The 20,644-nt window shown below is 57.1% G+C and overlaps 11 protein-coding genes and 1 pseudogene across 11 annotated transcripts in view; 5 read left to right on the top strand and 7 right to left on the bottom strand.

Annotated features, from left to right (window-relative positions):
• ACA1_190120 (uncharacterized protein) overlaps positions 1-70 on the top strand; it is a gene marked incomplete at both ends in the record, with an annotated part of 2,079 nt that extends 2,009 nt beyond the window's left edge. Inside the window, one exon of the mRNA XM_004333290.1 lies at positions 32-70. Coding sequence (XP_004333338.1) covers positions 32-70 — 39 coding nt within the window. The remainder of the gene's footprint in view (positions 1-31) is intronic.
• Positions 71-203: 133 nt separating this feature from the next.
• On the top strand, positions 204-3,529 carry ACA1_190110 (ABC transporter A family protein; the record flags this gene model as incomplete). Its single annotated transcript, XM_004333289.1, has 17 exons — positions 204-260; positions 336-488; positions 564-691; positions 776-876; positions 956-1,015; positions 1,096-1,291; positions 1,417-1,530; positions 1,628-1,700; positions 1,797-1,952; positions 1,989-2,112; positions 2,151-2,232; positions 2,324-2,483; positions 2,616-2,728; positions 2,797-2,899; positions 3,034-3,155; positions 3,241-3,354; positions 3,436-3,529. 17 exons carry the CDS (start codon positions 204-206, stop codon positions 3,527-3,529), a joined length of 1,950 nt encoding a protein of 649 aa, XP_004333337.1.
• Positions 3,530-4,046: 517 nt separating this feature from the next.
• ACA1_190100 lies at positions 4,047-7,557 on the top strand (annotated as a pseudogene).
• Positions 7,558-7,722: 165 nt separating this feature from the next.
• Positions 7,723-8,197, bottom strand: ACA1_190090 (uncharacterized protein; the record flags this gene model as incomplete). Its single annotated transcript, XM_004333288.1, has 4 exons — positions 7,723-7,748; positions 7,826-7,930; positions 8,000-8,038; positions 8,110-8,197. The coding sequence occupies 4 exons, from the start codon at positions 8,195-8,197 to the stop codon at positions 7,723-7,725; spliced, it is 258 nt and encodes an 85-aa protein (XP_004333336.1).
• A 77-nt stretch (positions 8,198-8,274) lies between these two features.
• ACA1_190080 (hydrolase, carbonnitrogen superfamily protein) lies at positions 8,275-9,687 on the top strand (the record flags this gene model as incomplete). Its single annotated transcript, XM_004333287.1, has 6 exons — positions 8,275-8,534; positions 8,636-8,820; positions 8,942-9,042; positions 9,126-9,253; positions 9,339-9,489; positions 9,562-9,687. 6 exons carry the CDS (start codon positions 8,275-8,277, stop codon positions 9,685-9,687), a joined length of 951 nt encoding a protein of 316 aa, XP_004333335.1.
• A 140-nt stretch (positions 9,688-9,827) lies between these two features.
• Positions 9,828-11,641, top strand: ACA1_190070 (Synapsin, ATP binding domain containing protein; the record flags this gene model as incomplete). The annotated part of the gene is made up of 9 exons (XM_004333286.1): positions 9,828-10,029; positions 10,171-10,262; positions 10,349-10,370; positions 10,483-10,567; positions 10,674-10,749; positions 10,849-10,900; positions 11,002-11,110; positions 11,176-11,410; positions 11,492-11,641. The coding sequence occupies 9 exons, from the start codon at positions 9,828-9,830 to the stop codon at positions 11,639-11,641; spliced, it is 1,023 nt and encodes a 340-aa protein (XP_004333334.1).
• A 203-nt stretch (positions 11,642-11,844) lies between these two features.
• Positions 11,845-12,595, bottom strand: ACA1_190060 (TM2 domain containing protein; the record flags this gene model as incomplete). Its single annotated transcript, XM_004333285.1, has 4 exons — positions 11,845-11,891; positions 11,962-12,205; positions 12,298-12,401; positions 12,472-12,595. 4 exons carry the CDS (start codon positions 12,593-12,595, stop codon positions 11,845-11,847), a joined length of 519 nt encoding a protein of 172 aa, XP_004333333.1.
• A 377-nt stretch (positions 12,596-12,972) lies between these two features.
• On the bottom strand, positions 12,973-14,474 carry ACA1_190050 (carrier superfamily protein; the record flags this gene model as incomplete). The annotated part of the gene is made up of 7 exons (XM_004333284.1): positions 12,973-13,070; positions 13,170-13,319; positions 13,407-13,528; positions 13,613-13,827; positions 13,929-14,112; positions 14,209-14,248; positions 14,321-14,474. The coding sequence occupies 7 exons, from the start codon at positions 14,472-14,474 to the stop codon at positions 12,973-12,975; spliced, it is 963 nt and encodes a 320-aa protein (XP_004333332.1).
• Positions 14,475-14,962: 488 nt separating this feature from the next.
• On the bottom strand, positions 14,963-16,509 carry ACA1_190040 (Longevityassurance protein (LAG1) domain containing protein; the record flags this gene model as incomplete). The annotated part of the gene is made up of 7 exons (XM_004333283.1): positions 14,963-14,998; positions 15,077-15,250; positions 15,334-15,472; positions 15,569-15,724; positions 15,810-15,934; positions 15,984-16,220; positions 16,324-16,509. 7 exons carry the CDS (start codon positions 16,507-16,509, stop codon positions 14,963-14,965), a joined length of 1,053 nt encoding a protein of 350 aa, XP_004333331.1.
• Positions 16,510-17,041: 532 nt separating this feature from the next.
• ACA1_190030 (phosphatidate cytidylyltransferase) lies at positions 17,042-17,879 on the bottom strand (the record flags this gene model as incomplete). Its single annotated transcript, XM_004333282.1, has 2 exons — positions 17,042-17,372; positions 17,437-17,879. The coding sequence occupies 2 exons, from the start codon at positions 17,877-17,879 to the stop codon at positions 17,042-17,044; spliced, it is 774 nt and encodes a 257-aa protein (XP_004333330.1).
• A 121-nt stretch (positions 17,880-18,000) lies between these two features.
• ACA1_190020 (holo[acyl-carrier-protein] synthase) lies at positions 18,001-18,560 on the bottom strand (the record flags this gene model as incomplete). Its single annotated transcript, XM_004333281.1, has 3 exons — positions 18,001-18,131; positions 18,230-18,321; positions 18,391-18,560. The coding sequence occupies 3 exons, from the start codon at positions 18,558-18,560 to the stop codon at positions 18,001-18,003; spliced, it is 393 nt and encodes a 130-aa protein (XP_004333329.1).
• A 507-nt stretch (positions 18,561-19,067) lies between these two features.
• Positions 19,068-20,522, bottom strand: ACA1_190010 (uroporphyrinogenIII synthase; the record flags this gene model as incomplete). The annotated part of the gene is made up of 6 exons (XM_004333280.1): positions 19,068-19,261; positions 19,349-19,715; positions 19,803-19,947; positions 20,013-20,143; positions 20,200-20,346; positions 20,430-20,522. The coding sequence occupies 6 exons, from the start codon at positions 20,520-20,522 to the stop codon at positions 19,068-19,070; spliced, it is 1,077 nt and encodes a 358-aa protein (XP_004333328.1).
• Between the last annotated feature and the right edge of the window lie 122 nt (positions 20,523-20,644).

Raw genomic sequence — 20,644 nt, 5'->3', positions numbered from 1 at the left:
GGGAACGCCGCACCTCAGTTTCGAGCTGCAGAGGGAGCAACAGTATCCCTACATTATCGCCTACCAGTAATCCCCACCACCCCGCACATGCCACATTTCCTTGGCAGGACTGTTATAATTCGTTTACTTTGCCTCAATTAATTGCTCTCCAATCCCACAGAGGCGACTCGTCGAGTGAGCTGGGCGTTGCAGGTATCATCTTGATGGCCAGCGCATGGCTCGTCGCGAGCATCAACCTCGTTGTCAAGACTCTCCTGCAGGTGCGCACCACACTCATGGCACGACACACACACAATTGAGAATTCCCTCTCTGACCGTTATGAGTGCCGCAACAGGGCTTCCCCTACGAGGACCTGCCGCTCAACATCGACGTGGGCAGCTTCACTGCGACGCTGACCTACCCGTTGATCATGTCCTGGCTTCTGCCCGTCTACGTCTACAACATCGTGCTCGAGAAGCAGGAGAAGCTGCGCGAGATGATGAAGATGGTACCGTCACTCTCGTCCCTCCCAATGCCACGCCGTGGCCCGCATTCACCACCGAGCTTTTTGTACGATATGCAGATGGGCCTGAAGATGATCAACTACTGGATCGTCACCTTCCTGTACAACGCCATTCTGTACCTTGCGGTGCTCGTCATCGTCTACTGCTTCTCTTACGGCTTCGGTTTCGCCATCTTTACCCAGGGAAGGTACGTGCCCGTGACCGAGCCAACGTGGAGCCGCACTAGAGGCTCCAGTCGCACTTACGCTTCCCTCCCGCTCTATTGCTGCAGCGTGCCAGCAACGTTGTTCCTGTTCCTGCTCTGGGGAAATGCGCAGATCGCCGTGGCGTTCTTCCTCTCTTCGATCTTCAACAGCACCCGCTTTGCCACCAGTACGTGCGAACCATTCCGCTCTCGAGGCTGCGCCGCGAGTCTTTAATCGGTTTCGTGTATTGTGTGTTGTGTGAACAGTCTTCTGCTACTTCCTCGTCATCATCCAAGCCATTCTCTCGTTTGTGATCAACGCCACCGGTACGCGCGCCTTCCTTCTCTTGTGCTGCTGGGCGACTGCTCGGCTGAACATGTACACACACACCACACACACTACACAGTGTTCAAGGACGACAATGCGCCGTTCTTCTGGAATCTGTGGCCGCCCTTCGCCTTTTTCCGAGCCATCTATGTCCTGGGCGCCCAGTGCGGTCGGGGCGAGTGTCCCGAGACGTCGGATTACGACTTCAGCAACGAGATCGTCCACATCTTCCTGTTCCTCATCTTCACCTCCTTCTTCTTCTACCTACTGGCATTGTACGTCGACCTACGCACCTCCCCACCTGGCGTCCGTCAAAAGTGATTCTTGGTTGTGCTTTATTATCATTTATTATTTATTTTACTAATTGTTGGAATTGCTGTGTTCTGTTCTCTGCACGCAGCTACCTGGATGCCGTGCTGCCCAAGCAGTTCGGAGTATCGAAGAAGCCGTGGTTCTTCCTTACCCCCATCATCAAGCTTTTCCGGCGCTCGGCGGGTTCTTCTGCTGTGGGCAGGTATGTTACTCTTCCCTTCTTCACCGTTGCGTTATGCTCGAATGCAGGCATTTTGCCGCCGCCCGATGAGGTCTCACACTCACTCGAGGCGGGCCAGAAGCGTTCAAGCTGACGAAGAGAACCTGGCCCTGTTGGAGCCCAAGAGGAGCGTCACCCAGACTGTTGAAGCTGTACGGCCCCACCACCTTTTGTGAGAGAGCTCTGAGCTATTTGTGATCAAGCGGCCTGACCCGTTCACGCCACCCGCTTTCTCTCGATTGCGCCAGCTGGAGGAGCCGGACGACGTGGCGCGCGAGAGGCAGAAGGTCTACGACGCACAGATCGATGCGGACTGTCCAGTCATCATTCGTGATCTGCGCAAGGAATACGGTGCTCGCTTCGGGTACCTCACCTCGTCGTGGCACGGGCACGTGGAGATGTGGGTAGGTGCAGACTAAACTCCGCGTGGCTACAGTAAGAGCAAGAAGGTGGCGGTGCAGAACCTGACGCTCTCCATGCAGAAGGGTGAATGCTTCGGCCTGCTCGGACCCAACGGAGCTGGTTTGTCGCCCCGCATCCCCACCATCACAACACTTCACCCACGTTTGTCCGCTGACGTCATTGTGTAACCCGTCTCGCAGGCAAGACGACAACGCTGAGCATCCTCACGGGCCTGTTCCCTCCTTCTTCTGGAACCGCACACATTGGAGGCTTCGACATCAGGTGCGACCACGTTCTCGTTTATTATTATTAGAATTATTATCATCATTATTATTGTAATTATTATTATGCTAAAGTCTGCGGGGGAGTGTAGGACGGACATCGACAAGGTCCACCGAGTGATGGGCGTCTGCCCACAGTTCGATACCCTGTGGCTGGATCTCACCTGCGAGGAGACGCTCCTTTTCTACGCCCGTCTCAAGGGAGTCGCTGGCAAGGATGAAAGCGAGCACACCATGCAATCGCTCAACATGGTGCGGACGCGGCAAACATCGTGGCACCGCCGCCACGCCAATCCAAGCACACTCTAATCTGCTAGCCGGTTGTGTCGCTTGACTGACTGATGTCGTGTTCGGGTGCGCACACAACTCTAGGTGGGCCTTCAGGACTTCCCGAAGCGCTTGGTCAAGGACCTCTCAGGAGGCATGCGCCGCCGTCTCTCGGTCGCCGTGTCCCTCGTGGGCAACCCGCGCATCGTCTTCCTCGACGAACCCACCACGTACGGTCTGCGCCAACCAGTTTTGCTCAGTGATTGGATGCTCACCGCCCCCGGCCGGTTGTGCGCAGTGGTCTGGACCCGGAGAGCAGGCGACACTTGTGGGACGTCCTGGCGCAGGTCAAGACCGACCGGTGCATGATCCTTACCACGCACAGCATGGAAGAAGCCGACGTGCTCTGCACGACGATTGGCATAATGTCCAACGGATGGTACCTACTCACCTCCAGCCCACTGTTACTTCTATGCAATGGTGACACGAGCTGACATGAGCCCGTGCGAATAGCTTGCGCTGCGTGGGGCCGCAGCAAGATCTGAAGACGAGGTTTGGCCAGGGCTACACGCTGACTTTGAACTACCCTCCGGAGGCCGAGAACCAAGTGACCGCCTTTGTGCGCGAACTGCTGCCGAGCGCATCGCTGGTTGAGAAGTACGCCCGCACGCGCCACGCGCCACGTCTGCTTGTGCGCTACACGCTCCATTTGTTTATTTATTATTTTTTTTTGCACCATCAGGTTTGCTGGCAACGCTACCTACCAGATCCCGTCCACGAACCTCGTGATCTCCGAGCTCTTCGAAGTCATGGAGGAGAAGAAGGACGAAGCTGATATCCTTTTCCAACCACTCCTGTCCCCTCTGCCTTTTATGCTTTCTCTCTTTCTTGCCTCTTCCTCCGTATACGTAATTGTTTCCTTAACCGGCCTCGTAAGTATCACAGACTGGGGCATCAGCCAGACCAGCCTCGAGGACGTCTTCCTGACAATCGTGCGCAACGACGAAGGCGGCATCGGCTTCACGTCGTGAGCGGCCGGCCGTGTGGCGCACGACCAGAGCCGAGCGACTTTACCTGCCCGCTCTGTTCTATACAAAAAAACATCTTTTTAGCTTTAGGTAGGGTGGTCGACACGCACAAAGGGACAGTGACCAGTCTTTCCCCTCTGCTCCTTGCGGCTTTTCTTTGGCTTACGCCACGTCGTGTTCGGCACGCGCTGAACCATTTCCGCAACCTCAACCAATCTCGAGTTTCTCGGCCACCACGGTGGTTGCTGAGTTTCTGAGCAGAAGAAGGAACACCAAGGAGACGCGATGAGCGTTGGCGTCGCTTCCCCAGTTGTTCTGGGGAGCAGTCGCGTCGTTGCTGCTGTTCTTTCTCCTCTGTCTCCCCTTGTCATATCACTTCACCACCGCCGCAGCACGCACCATGGCTGAGAGTGGTGGGCCACGGGATAATAGGGATGACGTTGCGTACAGAACCTTCATACATCAACGTCTCGCACCGGAGGGCAGAGCAGGCCAGGATATTACCCCGTTCGCCTTGGTAATGCACTGGGCACGCTGGCTTTACGAGGAGTACCTCCCCCAGGGCCGAGTCCTGCGCTTCCTCGCATCGAACATGGCCCTCTTTGCAGTGGGCTGTGTGCTGCTCTACATGACTCCGGGTACCTTCATCCCGACGCCCTCCCGGCTGAACGGGGGCGGCACCGTCTGGGTCTTCACCGGCTCCGAGCTGGCGTTCCTCCTCGCGAGCGTCTGCTTCTCCATGATCTGCCTCGTTGATCTCAGCGTCGTCATCTCTACCGAGAATCCTCTCAAGCGGCAACTCGTATGGGTCATCTTCTGCATCAATTTACAAGCTGCCCTGTACAGTCACCCCTCCCCCAAGATTCCTTCCACAATACTCGTGACCTCACTGGGTACGCCCACCAGCACGTACACTACCCTGTCCTGGGACTGCATGCCAGTCTTCGCGGACGGGAACGGGCGACCGCTCTACGCGGTGCGCTGGCTCATGTGGGCGTGCTCCACCGCGAGCCTCATCTTCATGATAAGCGAGCTAGCCCAGGCGGAGACCGTGTCCCTGCCCACGGTCATCGCCAGCGACGTCGGTGGCCTCCTCCTCGGCTTCTTTTCTACGTGCGGCCACACCCTGGGCTGGGTGCTCTTCGGTGCAGGCTGCATCGTGTACATGCCGACCGTATGGGGCATGTACCGCCTCTTCGCCGCCGGTACACTCCACTCGTCTCCACGTCTTGTCCCTGAACATGGCACTGATGCTGAGGGGGTTGGGTCGGTCCAGGCTCGAGCAAGTTGATATCGAGAGAGAACACGCGCTACTTCCAAGCCCTCGGGTACTTCACGATCTTCCTTTGGTCGGCCTTCCCCTGCGTCCACATCCTTGCCAAACTGCAGCTCTTTTCCCCGGACCTAGGTACAGATGCCGAGTGCGTGTGTGTGTCGTGTGTGGGGGGGCACTAGAACTCACACAGCAGCATTGTGCAGAAGCGGCGCTCTATTTCGTGCTGGACCTCGGTGCGAAGGGGGCCTACTCGCTGGCCCTGCTGCGGAGCAACTACTACTCGATCGATCAATTGGATGAGGTCAAGCGCCTCGGATCCGAGGTAAGTGGTGCAATGCGCAATTGATATCAAATGCACACGCGGGATCAGATTCCTGAAGCTCTTCATCTCTCTGCCGTGCCCGTGTAGGAAATACTCTGCAAGGCCCTGGCCACCACCAGGGAGATCGAGCTGGCCGGCCGTATCCTTCTTACGGCCAAATCCGAGGCTGGATCTGTAAAGCAACTGTACGACCCTCTCTGGCTCGAGTTGGCTCCTTCCCAAGCAGGTCACTAACCAAAACATTGACGAACGACACCCAACAGACACCGGTCCTTCCTTTCACACATGAGCCACGAGCTCCGCACACCGCTCAACCACATGATCGGGTTCAACGAGCTGCTTATCGAGGACACCGGGCTCAGCGCAATGCAGCAGACCTACATCGCCGCTGCGCTCAATTCAGCCAAGGGCCTCCTGTCGATGATTGACAACATTCTTGAGTACTCGCGACTCGAGGGCTCCGTTATCCCGCTGGACACCATTGACTTCGACCTCTATGACGTGCTCGATGACGTCATCGACGCTCTGCGCAAGCAGGCCGTCTCCTATGGTACTTCTGCGCCTGCGTCAGCCGGCCGGGCTTCAATGACTGATCATTGGTGCGTGGGTCGCAACATGTAGGTGTCGACATTGTATATCGACTCGAGCTGAAGGGCATCTCGGCGAGCAAGCTGGTCGGCGATCCCCACAGGCTGGGCCAAATGATCAAGCACCTGGTAGACAATGCCATCAAGTCCTACGACGGCCAGCGGAAAGGAGCCGGACCCAGCGGCGACGGGGTCAACACCGTGGAGATCCGAGTGCGCGTGGTCAACAAACAACTGTGGAGCAGGAGGGACGACAACCACCTAGCGGGGCTGGCCAGGTGGAACGAAGTGTCGCGTCGCGACGGACTGCAAGTCGGTACACTGACGGTTGAGGTTGAGGACCACGGAAAGGGCATTCCCGACAAGGAGATGAAAAAGCTCTTCACCCCCTTCGGCCAGGTCGAGGCCCGCGGCAAGAGCGACGGCATCGGTACGCAGGAACAGCGCCGTATGCGTGCAACAACTCCCGCTGACAGTGCTGTTTGTGCGAGCAGGCTTGGGACTGGCGATCGTGAAGCAGCTGGCTGACGCAATGGGAGGGCGGGTAAGCTGTACCAGCGCCGAGGGCGTCGGGTCCACCTTCTTCATCCACAACCTCACCATGCCCGTCAGCACCAAGCACACCCCGCATCACTACAACCTGGTGCGTGATGACCCTCACCAACAACAACTTCTGTACTCACCGGCGCATTTCACACGCAGGACGAAGAATCGGTGCTGATCGTCGCCAAGCCACCGCTGCTGCACGGGCTGGCGCACCAGCTGCACAGCCTGTGGATCTCCCCCAAAGTTGTCGATGCGTCCTGCCCGGAGGAGTTCGCCGAGTGGTTGGCGGACTCGACGGCCAGCAGCAGCAGCGTAACGAGTGTGTCGGGTCGTGCGGTGGCCCATCAGCACCCTCGGCCAGAGAATGAGGTGCTGATCATCGACGCGCAGCTCCTTCCGCAGGTACGGCTGGCCAAGCTGCCCTACAAGCGGGTGATCACGCTCTCCCCGCCGAGCAAGGTCAAGGAAACCGTCACGGACGGACCCACGCGGGCCCTGGTCCCGGAGGACCTGATGCGGCCGGTCACCAGGCGCACGCTGCGCGACGTACTCGTGGCGGTCACCGGCGAACGGGAGGGGTCGTCGGGCGCGACCCCGCCGCTTGCGGTCCGGGCCGGGCTCCAGCAACAACAGCAGGCCGAGGGCGAAGCCCGTCAGGCCTCGAGGTGCCCGTTTCTCGTGCTCGTTGTCGACGACAATAAGGTCAATCTGAAGGTACGCCCCACGCTCTTCTCCGTGATCGTGACTCTTCTGTATCTGTAAGCTGTAAGCAGAGAAGGAACGGCCGCTGACGACTACGAAACGACTTATAGGTCGTGGGCGCCATGCTGCGGCGCTTGTCGGTGCCCTTCGAGACGGCCAACGACGGCATCGAGGCCATCGAACAGATCTGCAAGACGCGCTACGATCTCGTGCTGATGGACCTGAGCATGCCCAGGGTGCGTAGCTGAACCTCCTCCTAATCGGCACCGACTAACCTCGTCGTCGCTGCTGCGCACAGATGGGCGGATTGGAGGCGACGCGCATCGTGCGCACGATTGAGAAGAGCACGCACGAACCGCCGGTCGATATTGTGGCAATGACGGCGGCCACGAGCAAGGAGGACGAGGAGGAGTGCATGCGCTCGGGCTTCACGCTCTACCTGCCCAAGCCGGTGAAGTACGGCGCGGTGAAGGACCTGATCGAGGGCAAGCAGCAGGAGAAGCAGCGGAGGATGCGCGAGCAGGAAGAGTTCCCAAGACCGACGAATGCCCTCGAGGGTCGCGAGGAGGGGGAGGAGAACTCAAGGTCTTCGTCGTAACAGAACGAAGCCGCCGCCGCCGATTCATTGCACGACACATCGAAGACGAAGACGCGACGAGAGAGAGGAGCGAGAAGGCAGTGAAACTGTACAGATGGAATCGTTCATCTGGCTATCAAGAGTTGATAGCCAGCGAACCAGAAGAAGGAACGAGCGCCATGCGCGTCACATATCAGGCAGCACTTCGTCATCTGGACCACACAACGACAGTGGAAGAAGAGGGTGAGTCTGAGCTGTGTAGAGGAAGGGTGTTGAGGAGAAGGGCGACCTCGAATGAGGACCCACACGTGAGCGTCCTCCTTGAGCACATCGCGAACGATGCCGTTCATGTCCAGCACCGACCCGTCTTCACCCTTTATAGCCTTCGGCGTACCTGCAGCCATTACAAATCAGTTAATAAACCATAAACAAAATCAACTTGGAGATGAAGGCGTAGGCGCACCTAGCTCCATGCCGTTGTTGTTGTCATATCGAGCTATGCCTGTGCATTTATACAAATACAAAATGAATCAGTAACTTGTCTGCGATTTGTGACATCCCTTACAGATGTACCAACGTGGCCCAGCCATTTGAGTCGTTGCGTTCCTGGACCACACTGCACCTGCACCACCTTCTCCCTCACGTGCACGATCACTTTCATCTCCCGCAGCGTGAACAAGAAATAAAGAAATAAAAATAGTAAAAAGCAGAAAAAAAGATATTTCTTTACATCCACACATGCAGAGAACGTTGAGGGTGGGCACTGCAGCTGCAGTTCGCTTGGGCGCTTCTTCCGGGACCTGTGCTCGAACGCTGCATGCTTCAGCGGCCGTCGGTCAGTCGGCAGCCTCTACGAACCCAGAAGCGGTGCAGGTGGCATTGATCCAGTTCCACAGCGCCTCTGCCAACCCCGATGAGAATCAGGCCAAGGCCGAGGGCTTCGTGCGCGAGGCCGCCCGCAATGGCGCTCAGTTCATCCTTCTCCCAGAGCTCTACCGGTACTTCAATCGCAGTATTTATTTTTATTTGCTTATTTATAAATAAATTAAAATATTAAATAATTGCAATACAAGTGTTAAGATTTAATCAATAATACCAGGACCATGCTTCCGCGAGAGCAGATGCCCCAGTACGCCGAGTCCATACCGGACGGACCCACCTCACGCCGCTGGGCCGGCTTAGCTAAAGAGCTCGGCGTGTGGCTGCTGGGCGGTTCCATGATCGAGCCCGTGGAGGGCCAGCCAGGCAAGCTCTACAACACCGCCGTGCTCTTCTCCGATTCGGGTACGTACCGTACAGCACACTGTCTTCACATTCACCCGAAAAACAAGCAGGGCAGGTATCACCACATAGTACTTACACGTCTGCTCGCTTCTACATGTTCCGTTTATGCTTCATCATGAAGGCGATCTGGCGGCGCGGTATCGTAAGATTCACCTGTTCGACGTCTGTGTGCCTGGCGTCGTCGATTTCCAGGAGTCGGCGCTCATTTCGTCAGGCAAAGAGGTTCGTCTCATTCTCCTGAGAAGGCGCACTCCTCTTCACTGCTGAGATGTGTACCTTGGCCTGTGCGTGACAACACATGTTAGACGACAACGGTCGCTTCGCCGTTCGGCAAGCTGGGCCTCTCGGTGTGCTACGACCTTCGCTTCCCGGAACTCTTCCGCCACCTGGCCAAGCAGGGAATGGACATTCTGTGCCTCCCCGCCGCATTCAAGTAACCACCCCTCCCCACTCTTCTTCTTCTTCGTCTTCTTCGAAATTGGCATTGGCTTGGTCGCTGTGGCTGACTTCTCTCACAGCTATGGCACGGGGCAGAAGCACTGGCTGCACCTGCTCAAGGCGCGAGCTATCGAGAATCAATGCTTCGTGCTCGCTCCGAACCAGGTCGGGGAGGCGCCCAACAAGTTCAAGTCCTGGGGCCACTCACTGATCCTCGACCCATGGGGCGATGTACGCCACACCCTCTTCCATCGTCACCTCAGTCTTCTTCCTCTCATGTTCACTGCAACGACGTACGATCAGATCGTGGCCGAGGGCGGTGATGGCGAGGAGATCGTGTATGGCAAGCTGGACCTGTCCCTCTTGGGCAAGTACCGAGAAGCTCTGCCCTCGCTCAAGCACATCCGGAAGGACATCTTCCACGTCTGATGATGGTGATGATCATTACCATCATGGTCGGTCCAGTTCACTGAAGAAGCTCCTGTTGGTCTTTTGTTCAACTTTTAAGTTACAACACGACGTGTGGCGGCCAGTTGTGCGAACACAACACGACACAGGACACGAAGACAATGCTGGGGCTGAAGAAGAACAAGAAGGATAAGGACGGAAAGAGGAAGAGCGAGAAGAAGGAGAAGAAGGGAAAGGACAAGAAAAGTGTCGGCAGTAGTGAGGACGTTGCCGCGCCGGTCTACTCGACCAAGGCCCAGCGCACCCTCCTCGTCATCGACTCCGAATCCCGGGACTGGGCGCCCCTCTTCAGTCCCGTTCAAGGTTCGATCTTGTTCATTAATCTCTTCAAATTCCACTTAATCCCTTTCCAATTACTTTTTATTATTACAACTTTAAAAATAAATTTTCAAAACAGTATGAACACTATTAAATTAAAATGACAAATTAATTGGTGTAAAATAGGGCTCAAGGTGGAACAGTGCGGATGGAAGGATATGATCGTGCAGGCGGAGAGCAACGGCCAGGCTCTTGTCAACTTCCTCACCGCTACGAAGGTCAGTGACCCTTTCATCGTTCGTGCCTCTGTGTTCCTGATCCTCGCCTCACCGTTTTTCTTCTTCTTGTCGTGATCATCGAGCAGGAGACTAAAGTGTGCCAACCCGGTATGCACCGCTTCGCTCTTTGCCGTCGCTTTCGCTCTTTGCCTTCACCTCGTTTTTGCTTGGCGAGGCTGACTTTCTGGGTAAACCGTTCTCGTGGTCGTCGGTGGTACAGACTTCGTGCTGGTGAGACAGCTCGTGCGCGGGTTGTGCGAGGACGAGCTCTACACCAACGCCCTCTACGGACTCCTCTTTGCTGGGTGCAGCCATGCTCCCACCTCCCACTCACATGCGCGTTCACAAGCACTCAAACACACACAACACACAACACACAACACACAACACACAATACACGCCCGTCCATAGGATTCCCGCAGTCAACTCAATCGACAGCATCCATCAGGGACTTGAGAGGCCGGCCGTCTACGCCGCGCTGCGAGGAGTCCAAAAAACGCTGGTACGCGACCATCGCACACCGCTGTGTCTAGGGCTCACCACCTAACGTTCTTGTCGTGTGTCGTGTGGTGATTCGTCAATGCAGGGCAAAGACAAATTTCCTCTGATCCCCATGAGCTACTACTCGCACGCCAAAGGTACTTTGCTGTTGCCCCCTTGGCAGGCAGGCAGGCAGGCAGCTGCTCCGTGTAGTCCATTGGTTCAGTGGCGCTGACGCCGCAGCTTCTGTGTGTGTCAGCGATGCGCTTCACCCCCGATTTTCCCCTGGTGGCCAAGATCGGGTCGGCCGAGGCCGGCTACGGCAAGATGCGCTTCCAGACCTCTGACGACTTTGGCGACTTCCGAGGGTACACAGCACGACACGCACGACACACTACTCACACATGGGCTGACCATTTGGTTTGTTTTTTAGAGTGGTGGCGCTCCACAAGGACTACGTGACGCTGGAGAAGCTCATCGAGGATCGGGAGTACGACATCCGCGTGCAGAAGGTCGGCACGCACCTGCGGGCGTACAAGCGCATGAACTCCAACTGGAAGGGCAACGTGGGCACGTGCGTCCTTGAGGAGATCGAGGTGACCGACACCTTCCGCGAGTGGGCCGAAGAGTGCGGCAAGCTGTTCGGCGGCATGGACATCCTCACGGTCGTACGTTCCCCCCCCCACGCGTGTGCGTGTGCGTGTGCGTGGCGTGTGCGGTTGCTCAAACGTGGACGGGTGGCTGTGCAGGATGCAATCCACAGCAAGGACGGCAAGGACTACATTCTGGAGATCAATGACACGGCAAGTGGCTTCGCGCCCGCCAACATGGAAGAGGACATGCGCCACGTGCGCGACCTCGTCCTTCAGCGCATGCACGAAGCCTACCCCGATGACTGATGAAGGGCCGCCCTCCTCAAATGTTTCCCCTTAGTTTGTTTGTTGTTTTGGACGTTGACGATGTATTTACATGGAGGTTTGTTGGGCTTCGGTTTGGTGGGCTGCCCCAGCAATTTGGGACCTGGATTAACAAATCGCGTCGTTTCCAAGGCCTCTTGCAGGGTGTGCAAAAGAGGGTCGAAAGTTATGGGCTAAGACCAACTTCACATGTTGTCATAGAGGCCGTGTCCATCGGCATCGTGCAGAACATCTGCATTGGCTCACAACCGTGAGAACCACCCACTGCAACAGCGTCAGGTCGTTGGGAAGAGGGTGGTGACCTTTGAGAATGAGAATCCAGTCGGTGAGCCACCAGGCGACGGAGCCGAGGGCGATGCAGCACGTGAGGCAGTTGCCCGCCGTGATGCACAGATAGGCGCCCGTGCTCCCATCTAAGGAATCTATTGTGGCATACTCGTCGCCGACTAGCGTGTAGCGCCTCCAGCCCATCAACGTGGAGGACCAGTTGGCGATGCAGGCCGGCACGAAGCCGAACACACTGAGGAACAGCTTCACCACCCCCAGCTGGAGTCGCGCCACACGTCGAACGATCGGCGATGTTAGAGTTCTCCTGAGCGATGTTGAAAGGGGGGAAGAGGGGGGAGGGGGCGACGGACGCCGATGTAGCCGAGGTAGAAGCGATCGACCGCCAGGCCGCCCAGGAGAATCGACAGAAGGAATGCGGTGAGCTTGTTCTTGCGCTTGTGTTGGCAGTATGCCCCTGCGCGTAGCAGAGCGTAAGCTTCACCCAAGCCAAACAACAAGACGATGGTCACATCGCCCTGGCGCACCAGCATAGCGCTCATCACAGCGGCACACGCCGCGTTGGCCTCCAATGGGCACGCATTGGCCGTTATTGTTGCAGTCTTGGTCGGTGTCGCACCGGCCGCCACCGCCATCGCCACTCTCGAGCATCTCGTCGTCATCGTGCTCACTGCAAGCGACATTGCCAATGAACAGCGAGATGACCAGCAGGACCAGCAGCAATGCCCAACACTTCTTCATCACCACCCAAAACCTGGCTCTGTAGTTGTACGGTTGTATTGAGGGAACTGAAGGACAGGCTCGCGAGTCCAGAGTTCACTGCTTGGAGCGGCTGTCATGGCCGTCAACGAGAATGAAATGCCAACGCCAACCGGACGCCTCTGGCTGACTTCCCGCGTGAGAGTCATAGAGCACCACGCTGATGCCGTTGCACCTCAACAGACCAACCATGATGTTGAGTTGATCGTTGTTGTTTTCGGGTTGATATGTACAAGAAGAAGAGTGTTGGGGGGGAGAGGGAGGCGAGATCACGCTCGAGAGGCGAGAGCAATGCCTTTGAGTTGCTCGTAGCAGCACCAGAAGACGACCAACCACGGGCCGCTCCGCATGAACGTTGGCAGGGTCCCTTATAGTTGAGAGGCGGTGGATGATGATGAAGGAAAGGTGAAGTGAGCCTATATTGAGCGTTATTTGAATTGTGGGTGGGTAGGTGGGGGTGATGTACCCTTCCACAGGGCCAACACGCCCTCCTGCCTGGTGGTCTTGAGCAGACAATCGAACGAATTGGCGTAGAGGGTGCCGGTCATGCGGTCGCCCACGCGCTGGAGTGGCTGGTGCATGATCCGCGACTTGATGACGTCGATCGGTTGCGATCCTAAAGACGACACCACTACCGAGAGCGAGAAGAGAAGGTTGGGTGAGATGAAGCCAGAAGGAGAAGCGGAGCGAGTTGTGAACGTACTTCCGCTGAAGAAGCTCGCGAGGAAGTGGGTCCCCACTCCGTCCTCTCGCGCGCAGTGCGTTATCAGCACTCGCTTGGCCAAGTCGTACGTGGGAAGTGTGAGAATACCAATCATGACCGCCCTGCACCACACACACATTCACACACACACACACACACACAATGTCAACACTGAGAAAGGCGTGGGACAAGGGTGGAAGTAGTACCGTTGCGCAGTTGGTATCCAGCCCTTGTAGAGGCCCGTCAGGCCCTCCTTGCGAATGATGGTGGTCACGGCCGAGGGCAGCGACGGATAGGCCCGTCGCTCCTGCATCATGCCCTCGCCCTGCATTCGCACCTTGATGAGGTCGGTCGGGCTGGCCACCGCCGCCGAGAGCCCTCCCGCCGCCGCGCCAGAGAGGACCGATACGGCCATCGATGGCTGCGCCTGAGAGACAACAAGTCAGCCCAACAGGTCGTGTGCGGCGTGTGCTGCCTGCACGTCCGTGTGCGTGTGCGTGTGCGGTGCGTGCGGTGAGCAACCTTGGAGCCTTTGGTGGTGTGGCCGGGACCGAAGCGCGCTTTGAAGGTCTCGTAGAGGGTGATCTTGAGTGTGCCGTAGATGGCCTGGCGCAGCAGCGCCGCCTCCATGCCCGAGAACACCACGCGCAGCCCGCCTTGTCTCACTCCCTGCCGCACCGCCTCGCCCAGCCCCAGCCATTTGCCCCTGCGCACATGCAGACACCATCAGCTTTACTCGAAGAAGCAGAAGAAGAAGACAAATATGAAGCTAATATTATCATTAGGAGAGAGGACGCCGCACCCAGTGTTGTAGTGCAGCTGCTGCCTCGTCTTGGCCCAATCTAAAGTAAGTAGCGAGAGTCAGGCATGGATGAGAGGAGGAGTGAGGAGTGCAGGGAGAAAGGCTCGGGTACCGAGGGGGTAGGTGAGGGCTTCAGCAGAGCATGACGCTACGCCGCCTATCAGGGCGATATTGGCCCAGGAGAGGGGGCGGGCAGGAGGTGCACCAGTAATCTTGATGGGCGGAGGAGCTGCCGTAGCCGCTGTCGTGGGCTGCTGGCACGCCATGCAAAATGCTGCAGGAAAGATGAGGAAGAAAGATTGGCCGGGTTGTTCTTGCGCTTGGGCGAGGAGAGTGAGAAGCAGTCCGGGCGTGGCGAGTTGTATAGGCAAGATGGAGAAAGAGAGCTAAAGATGAAGGTCCCAAGCTCGCCCACCCAAGCACTGAAATCCTAAAACTGTTGGGCTTCCCGCTCGGAGTCTTTCGTTATCTTCATTGGGATTGGACGATGCTAACCGCTCATGCCCCTTCATGAAACAGCATGCGAGATGAAGGTGTAGTGTTCCCTTGTGTGATGCCTCTCGGGCGCCACCTTCCACTTCTTCTTTCTCTTTCTTCTTTCTCTTCTTGTGGCCGTAGGGGTGTATCGTTTCCATCGCGCGGGCCCGGCTGAGTGGGGTGTGGTGTACAGAAAATGAAGCAAACAAAAACGTGTGTGTGTGGTGATCGCGATAGCGTGGCTCTTCGCCGCGCCAACTCTCCTCCTTCTCCTCTTCTACTGATTCTTCTTTGGCGTCTTCTTCGTGTTCTGCTGCGGACACGACATGATTTAGAAGAGAATGAAAGTTAGGCCCTTGCTTCAAGCCACAAAGTACTCGGGACTGAGTACCTCGCTGGATGCACGCTTTTGGTGCGTGGTGTGCTTCTCGCCTCCGCTGCAGGCCTCCTTGTTGGCCAAGAGTTCGGCGTTTGCTTCCTTTTCTCTGATATCATCGAGCGCTTGGAGGCTTTGGGACGTGATCGATCGCCACATGATCTTCACGATGATGGAGAACCACCAAGTCTGTGAAGACAGAGGACGACAACAACGTGAGCACCGAGTCGCATGTGCGCGTGCACATGTGGGTGGTGAGGGCGAGCACATACGTTGAGACAGAGAAGAATGAGCAGGAGGATGTTGAAGGGTGCCCATCCGTCGGCGTTGTCATAGCCCGAAGCAATGAGCCCGTCGATGGCCGTCGTTCGCATCACCACGAACGGGAAATAGACCAGTCGGAAGAAGAACCTGGAGGAAAGCGAATCACCCCCAAGCAAGAACGTTAGGCCAACACGACACTGGGCACCAAGCGGGTAGGGAGGAGAGCAAGATGAGCCGGCGTACCAGGAGACAGGGATCATGCCGAAGCCAATGTAGTACACAGCCGCGGGATAGTCGACCTTACCGCCGGACTTGACGATCTTGAGGATCTTAGCCGAGTAGAGGAATGTGTCGCACACGTCCATGCTGAACATCACCAGCATGCCGACGCGGAAGTAACTGTCCAGCGATGGTGGTGCGAGTGTCAGTAGTGCACTGGCCTGATGTAGCCATCATCGCCAAATGCAACAGGAAAATGGTGTACCCGACGACGTAGGCACCGTAGAGGAGAGACAGCGTCACAACGTGATGCACGATCATGATGGCGAAATCGCTCTTCTTCGTGTCGAGGAAGAAGTGGGTATAAACGCCGTGCAAGTACCACCCAATCTGCAGTGAGTAGTAGAAGCTGATCTCATACCTGGCACACAGAAGGTACTGTCAGGCGAGTGGTGCCGTGGCGCCAATCCTGCTTCGGGAGATGGAAGATGGCGTACTCATTGGCCTGGCGAGGGAAGTTGTCGAGGAAGCTGACGATGGGGTTCCAAAACCAATCTTGCTTGAACAGGTAGGCGGCATTGTAGGACCACCCCCAAGTGTAGAACCCCACCTGCATGATGGCCTCCTCCAGTTTGGTATAATTGGAAGCCTTGAGGTTCAGGGGCTTGCCCAATGGCTGTACCATGCACAGGATTTAACTCGATTAATTGGCACTCTGTTGCGGGATCTGCAGAACAATCGGCAAAAAAAAATCGATGTGATGTTGCGATGAAGCGTACCTTGACGACCCAGCGAGCAACCGCAAGGCGAAGGAAGGTAAAGAAGACGGCAAACCCCAGCATGCGAAGGTAGAACGCCGAATCACCAAACCACGAATCGCGATGGATCATCTTGTAGTAGCCATGGGGGACGACGCGTCCGGCAAAGATTTCTACCGTGGAGAACACGTGCGGCGATGAAGCCATGCTGGGGCTATGGACTACCAGAAAGAGGCTTGCGATTTGTTGAACAAAACAATAAAAGAGCAATCTAATCGATAGTCAAAAAGTGAATCACGCAGCTGTCGCACCTCTTCTGCGCCGGAGGTTTCAAATGTCGACAGTTGGTCGGCGGATTCGAACTCCCACACTCCGGGTAATCGGAACGACCGCATTTAGCAAACAGCCAACAACCCCACTTCCTCACGGCATCATCGCGATGACCAGCGAGCTGCTCGAGGGCGAGGGTCCGCAGCAGAAGCGCGTGCGCGACGCCGTGGTGCTGATCCTGAGCTGCGCGCAGCACCTGAACACGCTCATTACGCCGTGCCCTCCAGATGGCGCGGCGTTAGCAGAAGAGGACCCACCTCAACAAGGGCGGCCAACTCGAGCTGGACCGATGGTCGATGGTCGTAAGAGATCCGTGTGGATTGAGACTGAAGCGGCTCATGCAGAAGCTCGTGCGGGAATCAATGGTAGCTGTGTGCGAGTAAAGGCACTGGTGTACATTGCCAGCAAGCTAGGCGGGCAAGAGGTAGGCTGTATTGGGCACGGCGGGGAGGGCGTGCAGCCAGGCGGCAGCAGTCAGCGCGAGAGCGGACGTGATGGGGATGAGGAAGTTGTCATCGGTGGGGAAGGGACGCGGCCGATGCGCGGGCGTGAGGAGCTCGGTGAGACCCGGCACCAGAGCGCCGATGGCCGTCACCACCAGTCGTTCGTAGGGCGTGGGCGTCACGTAGAGCAGGTCCAGCCCGTACCACGTCAGCAATCCGCACACCAGCCCACCCAGGAGCGCGCCGCACAGCGACTTGCCATTCTTCAAGCTCCAGGGTCCGCGTCCGCACAGGATACTATCAATGGTTGTCAATGCAAAATCGTCAAAGATTAAATCCAAGCAGGGGATATGGGACGTACCCAGCGGCAGAGGCAACGGGATCGCCGCAGCTGAGATAGGCCAGCGAGAGGACGGCGATGGGCTTGGGGAAGAGCAGGACCACGACGAAGGCGCCCATGAAGAAGTAGAACGAGCCTGAAAGGCCACTGGCCTCGTGACTGCGCAGCAAGGGACCCATTACCTTCAATCCGATGTTGTTGAGGGCGGCACTGCGCTGCCGGGCAAGCTCGAAGATGGCGAAGAGCGAGAAGAGAACGCCAAGGCCAATCGTCCCCTCCGTCCAGCTGAGCCAGCCGCCGTAGCCCACCGCGAGCCCAAGACCACCCACGACGTGCCACACCTTGCGCAGGACGTGGAAATCGGTGGTTGCGGCCAGAACCACTGCGTCGTGCACCTTCTGCTTGGGGCTCTTGGCATTGCCAGTGTTGCCCTTCACACCGGCCTGTCCTTTCCTTGCTTTCATCTTGTCAAGATCAACGTTTGCAATAAAAAAATTGATTTATGAAATATAAAATAAAAATAGTGCACAAGTCGTGTGAATGTACATTGCAGGTGTTCTGTGCTCAAGAGAGTGTGGCTGTCGGTCAGTCGCGTTCAAAGATGACGTGAGCTAGCGCATAGGAATGCTCGTGGGAGATGGCCAGGTGCGTTCGTGTGATGCCAAGTTCCCCAGCCAGCTTCCTAGTCTTACCCTCGAGCACAAGGATCGGGCGCCCTGGGTTGAACAAACGTCTTCGATGTCAGCGCGCCCATCCTACTACATAGAGCGATGAGAGCAAGCAGTGAGCTCGTCGGGCGGTAGATTGGACGTACCTGTTGGTTCGTTGGCGACCTTCATTTCTGTAAACAGCACCTCGCCTCGACCACGGCCGAACGCCTTGAACGCCGCCTCCTTCGCCGCCCACCTGCAACCAGTAGTTTCAATCAATGGATTTGTTGGTTGTACAACAAGTGGTTGGGGGCAAAGGGCGTACCTCGAGGCGAGGTAGAGAACAGCGGGCTGTGCCGGGCGCGAACGGAGGTGGAAGATGGAGAGTTCATCCGCGTGCAGCACCTTGCGCAGCAAGCGTGGACCCCAGCGCCCGAGTGCAGCCTCCATGCGAGGCACATGCAGCAGGTCGCATCCAAGCCCGACCACCCCCATGACCCTCGTCTGGCCCAAGCAGAAATAACAAGATCGGAAAAACAAAAGAAAATACTTTAATCTTCATTTTCAGTTGTGCATGAGAAGAGCGATTGGAGTAGGCCGTAGATTGGACGTACTGAGTCGCCAGCTGATTTGCCCATCGGCAGCAGCAACATCCTCGTCCAGTACTTTGCTTTTGACTTCTTCCCCCGCTTCATCTACACTCGCACAGCGGCAGTTCACCTCGCGCCCCCCTGTAAGAATGGCATCTGACGGCGACAAGCACGGCGCCACCGCCGCTGCCTTGAAGGTCGAGCCCAAGGACACGATCTTCGCTAAGATCGTGGATGGCACCATCCCCGCGAAGAAGGTCTTCGAGGACGACACGACGATTGCCTTCCATGACATCGCTCCCCAAGCGCCCACTCACATCCTCATCATCCCCAAGAAGCCCATCGGCGGTACCGCCCCTTCTCTCTCTGCAAAGCGTTAATCGTTTACTCACAAATTCGGACTCAATCGTTGCTACGTGCAGGAATTGGAGACGTGAAGCAGGACGAGGAAGCGCTCGTGGGCCACCTCATGTTCGTGGCTACCCAAGTGGCCCGCGAGCAGGGGCTGGGCGACGATGGCTACAGACTGGTCATCAACGAGGGCACCAATGGACAGCAGTCCGTCAGGTGGCTCCACATCCACCTCCTCGGCGGCCGCAAGCTCACCTGGCCTCCCGGCTAACACGAACACCCACCCTTGCGTTGACAGAATGCACATACATTCGTTCTGCACCACTCATGGTTTATGTTCACGGGGAGGCATCGAAGAGGAGGCGCACTGCTCGATAGCGTCGAATAGGCCAAGAGCGCAGGGCGAAGAGGCGGTGGCGCTGGGCGGCGCGCCGAAAGTGTCGGTCAGGGCCTTGGCCGTGGTGGGTCCGATGGCGGCCATTCTGGGTGCTCCATCTCCACCATTCTCCTCTTCTTCCTCCTCCTCAGCGCCGCGCTTGTTCAGCTCCTCGTGGATGGCCTTCACTCCGGAGGGACTGAAGAAGCACATCCAACCCACCCGTTGCTGCTGCTGTGCGCCGCGCGGCTTCCCAGAGAAGGCCAGGTCGGGCGGCAGCGAAGGGCTGGTGACCGTCTCATACACCTCGAGTTCATCGAACGCGATACCTGCCTGTACAGCCCACTCATGCACGTGAGTGATGGTGAGCAAGCAGGGGGTGTCCGACACCGAGCATCCACCAGATCGATCTCAACGCACCCCCTTTAGAGCTGTGGGCAGTTCGGATCTCCGTATGTTGCCGCAAAGGTAGAGGAGCGGGGGTCGGTCATGCCCCAGGGCCTCCATCTCTCGGGCGATCACCGCGGCGAGTTGCTGTCCGTTCTCTGCTGTTGATATCGCTGGCCTGATGGGGAACGCAGTGAGCGCCAGATCGGTGCACAGGTGGGCGAGGTGGAGGGATACACGAACAATCGTTCATAGCCAGCAGATCGGAAGGTGACACTGAGCTTGTCGGCCGTTTGCGGACCGACGCAGAAGAGCTTCTTCTCCTCAACCCATGCTCTGAGCTCGTCTGGAGTCACGCCACACACATCAACGGCCTATGGCGTGCGTGAGCAATATCCTCTAGGATAGGGGGTGGTGTGTCCATGCGTACGTGTACGGCCTGCTGGCTGGTGACGACCAGGCCGCTAAAGCGCTCGGCTTCCTGCAGGGCCTCGCGCAGCTTCTCCTTGCCGTCTCTGCCCGTACGAAAGGACAGCACCGGCACAAACCGCACGTCGTAGCCTCGCTTCCGCCCCTCCTGCACCGAACGTGGTTGGTACACCGCACAAGTACGCAGCCGTACCTGTCGTGTGACGACAACAGAACACGAGTATGCGGCACCTGAAAGTAGAGGTCATCTTCGAGGGGTTCGCTGGAGCTCTTGAAAAGCACGACGGTGACCCTGCCGGCAGCCTCGGCCAGCGTGTTGTCCATGTTGATGATTTTATTGGTTTTTCCTTTTTCTTTTTGAGTTTTTAGTAAAGAAAAGAATGTGTTTATGTTATTAGTTGTTTTGATGGAGGCGAAGCAAGCCGCTGCGGGCACAGGACCACGGC

The sequence above is a fragment of the Acanthamoeba castellanii genome, assembly GCF_000313135.1.
Source record: "Acanthamoeba castellanii str. Neff unplaced genomic scaffold scf7180000084748, whole genome shotgun sequence".
NCBI classification, from domain to species: Eukaryota; Discosea; order Longamoebia; family Acanthamoebidae; genus Acanthamoeba; species Acanthamoeba castellanii.
Note: the sequence above shows the minus strand (reverse complement) of the source record. Positions and strands in the feature narration are given on the sequence as shown.